Here is an 11,164-nt window from a genome sequence, read left to right as displayed (position 1 = left end):
CGTTTATGTTTTTTATTTTCATTTTAAGGTTTATAACATTGATTAAATCTAATTTTTAGGCGTTAATTAATTTTATATATTTTAATTGTTTATTTTGTATAAAATAAGAAAATATTAAATGAATTAAGTTTAGATTAGACTTGTTAATTTAACTTGGAATTAACCCGTTTAATTAAATAAGTTTTACAGGTTTGTTTGATGCTTAAAATTTTGACTTGAACATAAACAATTAAATAAAGAGATAAGGTTTGATCGACAAATTTAAGTAATTGGATTAAAAGTCTCCATCCAAACTTCGTCATTTCGGGCTCACAAATTCTTGCATGAGATGGTCTAACTGTGAGACATGCTTCATACTTGGGTTAAATAGCCTAATAATAGAAATATTTAGCTTATAAATTTCTTGTTTTGAAACCGTCTCACAATAAAGGAGTCTCATACAAGACGATCTGTTTTGAGGTTTGGTTTAGATTAGATTACAAATTTGGATTAGGTTTTGGAGGCCCGAATCCAACGGCTAAGAATTACCTAGAACATTCTAGAGAAAATCGCTCCTTAGTTTCCTCAAGCCCGGTCCCCAAATCCCCTCTCACTCTTTCACTCCCTATAAATATTCCAAACCCTAATTTGTCATCCTCGTTCTTTGCCGCCATTCAAACTCCTCCTCTTCCCCCTTCTCTCTTTATCCAGTTTTCTTTCATTGTTTGAGTGTAGTGGAAGCTTAAATCGTAACAATGGCCGGAAAAGGAGAAGGTCCTGCAATTGGAATTGATCTCGGTACCACGTACTCCTGTGTTGGAGTATGGCAACATGACCGTGTTGAAATCATTGCTAATGATCAGGGTAACAGAACTACCCCTTCATACGTTGGATTCACTGATAGTGAACGATTGATTGGTGATGCTGCTAAAAATCAAGTTGCCATGAACCCTATCAACACCGTATTTGGTACTTTCTTTTACGTCTCATTTGTTTTAGATCTGTTTTCTTTTCAGTTTAATTGTTGGTATTTGATGTATAATTGCTTGTCTGATTTGTTTTCTTTATAAATATTTACATCTCTGAGTCTCTGTGATGCAATTTATATGTTATACGGATGTCATGATTTTGTTATTTGCATGCTATTCTACGATGGTCTTAACGATGCCCAACTAACAGGCATTAGAGTTTCTGGAGCAATTTTTTTAGCTTTGTTTTTAATCATAACGCTCTTAGCTTGTATTAACAAGGAGTAATACGACTCTAAATGTTAACGGTACATTTGGTAATAGGTAGACCGTATCTAACGGTATGAATGATAATGATAATGGAATGTTAGTTTAATTTTTCTAGGGATATTTCTCGTTAATTTTTGGTCATGTTTATTCTCTCTAATAATTTTAATTTTTTTGTACAAAATTTATTTGAAGTTATTCTCATTTAAAAATGTGTTAATAAATAGTAATGAAAAATTAAAAAAACGTTTTTTATAATCAAATTATTATTACCATGTGAATGAGGTTTATAGATATCTCGAAGTAATTGATGTTCTTATATGGGATTCAAACATGCATCAATAATGTCCTCAATGAATGCGTTTTTTTTTCTTCATTTGCGATGAGAAAATTTGTTAATAGTTTGATTTCGTTGATACGTAGCTTTGCGCTATACGTCTACTAGTGTTGATTTTTTTTGAGATTTGCATAGTACTCAAATTGTATTTGTCCTTTTTTAATCATGTAACTATGTAAGTATAGAGACTGGAGTTTCTTTCTGGTTGTCAGTATTGTTTACAAAGTGGTTAAATATTACTTTTGTATTTCTTGATATATATAAATTGTGATTTAATAAGAAATTGGTGTAAAATTTATATGCAGACGCAAAGAGGTTGATCGGTAGGAGATTTAATGATGCTTCGGTCCAAGCTGATATTAAACTCTGGCCATTTAAGGTTGTTGCTGGTCCTGGTGACAAGCCCATGATTGTTGTCAATTACAAGGGTGAGGAGAAGCAGTTTGCTGCTGAGGAAATCTCATCCATGGTTCTTACCAAGATGAAGGAGATAGCCGAGGCTTACCTTGGTTCTACCGTGAAAAATGCTGTTGTTACTGTTCCTGCTTACTTCAATGACTCTCAACGTCAAGCTACTAAGGATGCTGGAGTCATCTCTGGTTTGAATGTGATGCGTATCATTAATGAGCCAACTGCTGCTGCTATTGCTTATGGTCTTGATAAGAAGGCCACAAGTGTTGGTGAAAAGAATGTTCTTATCTTTGATCTTGGTGGTGGTACTTTTGATGTTTCTCTCCTTACCATTGAGGAGGGTATATTTGAAGTTAAGGCTACCGCTGGAGACACCCATCTTGGTGGTGAGGACTTTGATAACAGAATGGTTAACCACTTTGTCCAGGAATTCAAGAGGAAGCACAAGAAGGATATTAGTGGCAACCCTAGGGCTCTTAGGAGGTTGCGGACAGCTTGTGAGAGGGCAAAGAGAACACTTTCATCCACTGCTCAAACCACTATTGAAATTGATTCTCTCTTTGAGGGCATTGATTTCTACTCTCCCATTACCCGTGCTCGTTTTGAAGAGTTGAACATGGATTTGTTCAGGAAGTGTATGGAGCCAGTTGAAAAATGTTTGAGGGATGCTAAGATGGACAAGAGCTCTGTCCATGATGTCGTTCTTGTTGGTGGATCCACTAGAATTCCCAAGGTACAACAGTTGTTACAAGATTTCTTCAATGGTAAGGAGCTTTGCAAAAGTATCAACCCTGATGAGGCTGTTGCTTATGGTGCTGCTGTCCAAGCCGCTATCTTGAGTGGTGAAGGAAATGAGAAGGTCCAAGACCTCTTGCTTCTTGATGTCACTCCTCTCTCTCTTGGTCTTGAGACTGCTGGTGGTGTTATGACTGTCCTTATCCCAAGGAACACCACAATCCCCACAAAGAAGGAGCAGGTGTTCTCAACTTACTCCGACAACCAGCCGGGTGTGTTGATTCAAGTCTATGAAGGAGAAAGAACCAGGACCAAGGACAATAACCTGTTGGGTAAATTTGAGCTTTCTGGCATTCCCCCAGCTCCTAGGGGTGTTCCTCAGATCAATGTTTGCTTTGACATTGATGCCAACGGTATCCTGAATGTCTCTGCTGAAGATAAGACCACTGGACAGAAGAACAAGATCACCATTACCAACGACAAGGGTAGGCTATCGAAGGATGAGATTGAAAAGATGGTGCAGGAGGCTGAGAAGTACAAGGCTGAGGATGAGGAACACAAGAAGAAGGTTGAAGCCAAGAATGCTTTGGAAAACTATGCATACAACATGAGGAACACAATCAAGGATGAAAAGATCGGAGCCAAGCTTGCTGAAGCTGACAAGAAGAAGATCGAGGAGGTCATTGACTCTACAATCCAATGGCTTGATGGAAATCAGCTCGCTGAGGCTGATGAGTTTGAGGACAAAATGAAGGAGCTTGAAAGCATCTGTAACCCAATCATTGCCAAGATGTACCAAGGTGCTGGTGGTGACATGGGTGGTGCCATGGATGATGATGGTCCTGCAGCCGGTGGAAGCGGTGCTGGCCCCAAGATCGAGGAAGTCGATTAAGCTTCTCTTTTGAATTTTACTTGTTTTAGTTTTATAATTTAGACAACCAATTATTTTGGCAAATGGTTTGTAGTTTGTACTTACAGAGGGGTTAATCTCCCTGTTATTTTGGGATTTTTGTGTTGTAGGACAACATGAGACATATTGTGTCTTTTAAAAGGAAGTTACAAACATTTGCCTTATGAGTAGATTACTATGAAGTACTGCCTCCTTTTCTTTTAAAGAATTTTTGTTTTTATATTCCATCTTTTTCTATATAATTATCCTTGCTAATCTTGTAATTAATATTTTTTTATGCTTATGTTATGTTTTCTACCAATTTATTTGTTAGTGGTATTCAAATTTTTCTTTTTTTCACTTATTTTTCATTCATTTTATTATTGATAAAATAATATTTTTATATTCTGTTTTATTATTATAAACAATTCCATTTCAACGATTTGGTCTTTCTTGATCCCATGTGAACATTTATATGAACATTAATGGGTAGTATTAATGAAGATACTATAGATCATATTCAAGAAGAGTTTGGGAAATTGGATTATTGGTTGCGTTTCTTTTATTTCGTATTTAATGGTTTTGAATGGCATTCCTAAGCTTTCGCTCAAGAATCGTTGCACGAGGATAAGAGAAGGATTAAGGATACCCCTATGTCTCCTGGTCTGCCTTCCTCTTTTCTATTGCCTTTCTCGTTATTTTGATGTCATCCTAGATGTAGTAAACTGAAGTTAGCAATTTACTTTATGCTCATGGTTTGTTACTTTTCGTATCGGTTATTGATCTAGTTGGTTTCTTTCCATAAATTGATTGCTTCTATAATTAGAGGCATTCAATCCTTGTAGATTAAATTTTTTTTTTTCAAACTTAAGTTGTCAAAATGGTGAAAGTTTTATGTAGTTTTTCCTTTAAACGGACAAAAATGATATCTCTAAAAAACTCCACTTTTTAGTCTATTTTTTTACCCGTAAGACACCTAATTTTATCTATCTTTACAACTTCCATGTGTGGAAAAAGACGACTCTCTTAAAGCTTCTTTAGGTTTTTTCTGTCGAGAAATATAGATCTTGACCTCTTAGGTGAAATGAGTGAATATTTAGAATAGACTGAATAGTAACAATCATTTGATCTAGAGATGGTATTGCTATTTGGAATATATGAATCCTTTGAGAAAAAAGTCTTTAAATTTTTATTTCTTTATCTTCTCTGTGCATCACTTTTTATTCTAATTTATTTTATTGATTTTGCTCCTTTTTTTTTTAGTGTTTTTCTAATCTAATTTACAAACTTATATATTCTCTGTATTTTAACCATTTATTTTTATACTATATTTGGTTTTTTGCTCTTTTTTCAATCTAATTTTTCTTTCTATAAATTTCACCCATCTTAACTAGGTGAAAAATAAGAGAGATAAAGAATATATTAATTACCAAAATATTGGGGTCTTTTGAGAAAGTGGGCTGGAGAAGGCTTAACTTGCAATAAACAAGGACCACTAGAAACAAGTTTATCTCATGGTTAGTTGTTCATGTAAGATTTATCTATTGCGAATAGGATTTCTAAATAGGGTATCCATGGTGATCTTTTATGTTAAACCTATAAGAAAGAAGATCAAAACCTTAACCACTCCCTCCTTGTGAATTTGTTGTGTGAATTTGTTGTCAACCTTTATGTAGAATCGTCTTGGTATTAATATTTTAGATATTGTAATTCGCAAAATAAAAAATTATTAAGTCTATTTCACATTGAGATTCTAATTTGTAGAAGAAAACATTGAAATTGTAATTTATAAAAGACTGAAATTTAAGGCTAACATCACTATGATCGTACTTAGTGTATCCAATTTAGGAGAATCATACGGTAAAAAGTCTCTTGACTCAAGAAAGATCCTTAGAAAGAGAGATTTCTGCAATGAAAAAACTGATCCTGTAAGCCTGCATCTTATAACACAAGCTTGACCATTATAATAAATTAAAATAAATACAAATAATAATACATAAAAAAATAACTAAAATAAATAAAAGGTAATTCATAGATTATTCTAAAATAAAAGAAAACGAAAGAAAGAGTTGGTAACGTTGAGAAAATTGGGAGGAACCTTGCGTGTCTCCTCTTTTTAACTCTACTTTTCCTGCTTTCTTTTCCCCTTTACTTTCTCTCTCCTCTTCACTTCACTCTCCTTCATCCTCCATTTTCAGCAATCAGAATCCTCCATTATTCCTTTAACCATTTTTCTCGTGACACTTTTTCTCTCCTCCATTTCTATCTCCATCGCCATTTTCCGGCATGTAAGCTTCTCATGATTTCCATTATTCCTCACCTCCATTTTCACTCCTTCTTCTTCAACAAAAATGCAATCCCCTTCTCCTCAAACCCATCTCCGTAATGGAAACACAAATCTCTCTCCTTCACCACCAAATCGTAACAGCAACAATATTCGATTCCAAACAACTCTTTCCATTCACAAACTCAAGCGATTCAATTCTCTTATACTTATTTTTCGTATTGCAACCTTCGTCTTTTCTCTCTCATCGTTCGTGTTCATGCTCACTAATTCCCGCTCTTCTCCTCCTCACTGGTTCGATTTCGACGCTTACAGGTACTCTTCGTCTTTCTGTTTTCTTTAATTTTGTTATTGTCTTCGAATTTTGATTTTTGAATTTTGAATTAGATTTGTGTTGGCGGCGAACGGAATTGTTGCGGTTTATTCTTTAGTAGAGATGGTGGCCTCTGTTTGGGAAATTACTACTGGTGCTACTCTTTTTCCTGAGGTTTATCAAGTTTGGTTTGATTTCGGCCATGATCAAGTAAGCTTAACTTCTCTAATCTCTATCCTATAATTTACTTGAATTTGTTATGAATACTTGTATTATTTTCTGCTACTATTTTGTTGGTATTACCACTATTTTTTTCATTGGGAAATGGTCCATTTTCTCCGCCATTTATTTAACTTGCTTTCTCAAATTCAAAATTTAAAATTTCACACCTATGGAATGGATAAATTCTGATCATTATTGGCAAAGTGGCAATCATTGCAAAACCTCCTCTGTTGAGTGTTGACGTTCCATCCGAATTGGAAAATTAATACTCCCACAATTTACTATTATTGTTTTATTTGCTTTTAATTTATATTTTTTTTATATCTATGTGAAATTTATTAACATCAACATTTTATAAAAGTAATTTTTAATTAAGCACTATTTAAAATATTTACGATTAAATATATATATTAACAAACGTGAAAAACATAATAATAGTGGAAACCACAGGGTAATTTAAATAAATTTCGATGACCTTTTAGTTGTATAATAATCTTACTTTTACATTTTTCATTTGAACAATTTAACATCAATAAAAAAAATACTAGTATAACATATTTTTTCTTGTAAAAATCTGATCGTTTTAAGTTTCAAAATTGTTCAAGAAAAAATTCATAACTTATTCAAAAATCAGATTCTTTTTCTAGAATAAAAAAAGGAAATTTTATAAAAACAGACTATTTAATTATTGAGATTTTTAGAATTATATTTTCAACAAAATAGGATAATTATTACTTGCTCTGTTTCAAATTAGTTGCAAATTGCAATATTGTTAAGAATGATACTGTTTATTTATCACTCTTAATTTGTGGTTAGTTTTTAATTTATAGGTTAAAATATAGTCAAGTGAGATCTTGTTTGATTCGTCTCATTACAAAGATTATTAATATCAAATTTTTATAAATTTTTATTATTTATAATTAGAAATATTAACTATTAACAGCGAACATTGAGCAAATACTAACAAATTGATAGTACGAAATGCTAGCTGGCACCCATACTTTTTTCTTTCAAACTTTTGAATGGGGTTATTGGTTAGTTAAGCAATTATTAATTGATCAGGTCAATCAACTGATCAAGAATTTGTTCTGTAGGCTTCTTGAAATGTTATTAGCCTGATTGGCATTTAAGTCACGCTGTTAGGTGTAACTATTTATGGTTTGATTATTCTATGTGCAACTTCGTTTGGAAAGTGCTATGAAAAATGACTTGGTAGACTGTTTCTGAGTGTTTCACGTCAAACTTTGACTTGCTGAACTATTTTACGTCAAACTTTGACTTGTTTATGTTAACCCTTTCGTTATTCCAATAGTTACTTTCTAGTGTAATATGTGGATGTACTTCTAGTCCACAAAAAAATGTGCAACTTGTAAGATTATAATGTGATAACAGTATTCATGTTTTTTGGACCACATCTTAGATTTTTTGAGGGGAAATTTATACTATAGAAGTTGTCATCATGTTTTTAATTGATGTAGTTCCAACTACTAGCTTAAGGAAAACTTGGTCCATAAAGTTCTATTAAAATATATAATTATTATGAGCCTATGTAAACCATCAACTTAAAAATTGGGCATTATAGAATGTAAAATATATCTTGTTTTTGTTAGAATTTTAAAAAATAATACTGAGAAAATCAAACAAAGAGGAAAAAAGGTTACCCGCACATAAACCCCATAAGAGGTTCACTACCAAACCAATTAGTTGTAGGATTTACTCCTTAATTTATAAAGTTACATATTCTCTTCTTTTTCTCCGATGTGAAATATGTCATATGTGAGTCACAATGAGTACTTTAACACCTCCCTTCCCATAGGAGGGTCCTTAGAATTTGATCCCACTAGAAGGGTTACAAATCTCTTTGGGAGTGAACGTCCAATTTAAGGCTCCTTTAATTAATGGTTAGAGTAAATGTTCTGTCATAAAGACCCAATAAGGCAACAACAAATAGACTCTAATACATATTAGTATTTAGAAAATGAAGCTCAACAACCATAAAAAAAGAGAACAAAAAGTAACTCTTATACAAATTTAAAGGAATTCTCTACTAAAATCAATTAGTAGAATCATATTTTTTTCTTTCTTATATGAAACAAATTACATGTACATAAAAAGGAACACTTAAAACAACTTTTTCATGAAATGAGTTTCGGAGGTGAGTATTTATTATGAGAAGTTGCAAATACAAAGCCCTCAACCGCTCAACCCTTGAGCATTTACTGTATACTGTACTTCAAAACCATGTACTCTCATTCCGTTGAGATATATGTCGCTAACAAAGGAAAAACTATAGCAAATCATTAACGATGTATTTGGATAAGATTTGGTTGTTGATTGTTACGAGTGTACATAAGTATTTTTAAGTATTGTATCACAGATAAAGATAGGGCCGAATTTAAAATTTTAAATAAAGGGAAGCCGAGTTGGACTGAAGGGGTCGAGCTTCTCCCAGCCTTGATGTGTCTTCGCCGCTAAATTAAATATGAAACGACGTGTATAGAGAAAGGTTGGCGAGTAGAACTAGGGCATGGATTTGTTGTCACCTCATATTTATCACCTACTCTATTCGTTTTCAAATGTTTTTCCCATTTACTTTTTACACAGTTTTCAAAGTAAATTTTGAGTCTAAATATCTCTAAATATGCATCATAAAAATTATATAATAAAAAAGTATACATTAAGACGTATTTAACGAAATTTCACATGGATATGTTTAATCATCTGTATATTTCTTAAAAATCTTAATCAAATTTCTCTCTCCAAAATAGATTATTCTAAACGGGAAAAATATTAGGAAATGAAAGGTATTTACTATCCATAGTAAATATAATTTTTAATATCCATGTTGTTTTACTTTCCACAAAATCTATATTCCATACCTTAACCCGCCTTAACTAAAGTGGATGCAATGCAAAAACATGCACATTTTTTTTGCCTACCTCAATATTACACCCGACTTCCTTCTCTAGTCTCTACACTAAATCAACTTTTTGGCTACCTAATTATTCGTTTACATTACTTTTGTTATACCCACAAAGCTATAGTTCCTGCGTCCTTTGCCTTTATTCATCTCCTTATTTTCTTAGTCTAAACATTCATCTTTATCTTGGCTTGACCATTCTTCTTTCTAAAATTTTAAAAGCCTTATTTGTTTAGGGTTTATATACAAAATCATTCTATTACATACAAATGTTAAACGTGGTCCATATGTGTTGGCTTAAAAGTTAAAAGTTTAAAGCTAAATGCGTGATTGAATTTCGTTAAATTCCTTGAGATTGAATTTTTATGTGGCTTTTTTTTTTGTTTTTCTATATCTCTTTTTAGTGGGGTACTCTACTATGACAACAAGAATCGCAGTGAAAAGACTAGTCTCATCAAAACAACTATAACAATAGGAGGTTTAAATTTCTACATTTCATCAAAATTAACTTACACTATTCATTCCCTCTCATGGTTAGTTGAAATTTTTATGGTATTGAAAATTCATATATTCAAACAATTTTTTTTTAAAAATTCTTAAGAATTTAACAAAGGAATTAATAAAATCCTAAGAAGCAATTCTCATAGGAATTTTACTTCATATGTCAAACAAACGATATCTTTCCTCTAAAATCAATTATGTTTTTATTAAAGATCCAACAGTACATAATAAACCTCTCACCATTATAAGCTCACCTTCCAGACTTTACAACCTCTAATAATAAAGTCTCATAGATACAAGTTTGAGTGTCACTTGGTGTTCAACAACTCTCACACTTGTATTTGTATTCTCACCCCTAAACCTTATTGCTAATCTGATATAATGACCCTTTATATAGTACAGTATACCGAAGAATCTACCAAAAGTATAATATGCAAAAATGCAAACACGCCTTATGACGTGGCATGATCCACAAGTGCTCCAACAAGCATGCTCACTAGAAGCTGCACTAAAGTGCTCGTTCGAGCATTCCCTTCTTGCCCCCTTTCTTTGCTTCTTCGAAGCTTTATTTAACCCATTTACATCCTCATCTTTTTGAGCCATGATGTGATTTGGCTTTTATCTACTGACCTAAATATTTCTCTTGCTTACTTTTTGACTCAGTTTTGTATAATCCTAATTCATAATTATATCTATAAATATTGAGTGCAGGTTTTCGCATACATGCTTGTATCAGCAAACTCAGCTGGAACAGCATTGGCAAAGACGCTGAAGGGAGCGGACACGTGTACAGCCACAAGTGCATTTTGTGTACAATCAGACATTTCAATATCCCTTGGATTTGCTGGTTTTCTTTTCCTTGGTTTCTCATCTTTAATGTCTGGTTTTCGGGTTGCCTGCTTCTTAATCAACGGCTCTCGTTTTCACCTTTAACTTCATTTTGTTGCGATTCTTTCGTAATTAAAGAGTATTAGAAATAGGTAGTATTACTTGTGTAATCAATAGCTTTTAAGAGAATTTATTTGAGTTTGTTTTGTGATTGAGGGTTTTTACTTTCATCCTTAAAAATCCTTTTGTATAACATTGCAATTTTACAAATGATTGTAATTATGCCTCATTTTCCTTATCCTCATCATCATTAGAAAAACCAATCATATGAAGTGGGTGGGAAGACTCTACTTGATCTACAGTTTCTTCACCATCAGACTCAAATTGTTCAACTATTAAAAAGCAGTATTGTTGAGGGCTTTTAGCATCCTTGTAATAGAACTAAATAGTATTTTTCAATGGCGAACCCATTGTTCAACTACAAATGGGAAAATCACAAAAAATTAGGGA

The 11,164-nt window shown here is 32.8% G+C and overlaps 2 protein-coding genes across 2 annotated transcripts; both read left to right on the top strand.

Moving 5' to 3' along the window:
- Positions 1-594: 594 nt before the first annotated feature.
- Positions 595-3,770, top strand: LOC130804137 (heat shock cognate 70 kDa protein 2). Its single transcript, XM_057668472.1, has 2 exons — positions 595-948; positions 1,857-3,770. Exons 1-2 carry the CDS (start codon positions 735-737, stop codon positions 3,587-3,589), a joined length of 1,947 nt encoding a protein of 648 aa, XP_057524455.1. The 5' UTR covers positions 595-734; the 3' UTR covers positions 3,590-3,770.
- A 1,879-nt stretch (positions 3,771-5,649) lies between these two features.
- LOC130803461 (CASP-like protein 4C2) lies at positions 5,650-10,943 on the top strand. The gene is made up of 3 exons (XM_057667565.1): positions 5,650-6,185; positions 6,258-6,393; positions 10,538-10,943. Exons 1-3 carry the CDS (start codon positions 5,938-5,940, stop codon positions 10,757-10,759), a joined length of 606 nt encoding a protein of 201 aa, XP_057523548.1. The 5' UTR covers positions 5,650-5,937; the 3' UTR covers positions 10,760-10,943.
- The last annotated feature ends 221 nt before the right edge of the window (positions 10,944-11,164 follow it).

This window comes from Amaranthus tricolor, chromosome 17, assembly GCF_026212465.1.
Source record: "Amaranthus tricolor cultivar Red isolate AtriRed21 chromosome 17, ASM2621246v1, whole genome shotgun sequence".
NCBI classification, from domain to species: domain Eukaryota; kingdom Viridiplantae; phylum Streptophyta; class Magnoliopsida; order Caryophyllales; family Amaranthaceae; genus Amaranthus; species Amaranthus tricolor.
Note: the sequence above shows the minus strand (reverse complement) of the source record. Positions and strands in the feature narration are given on the sequence as shown.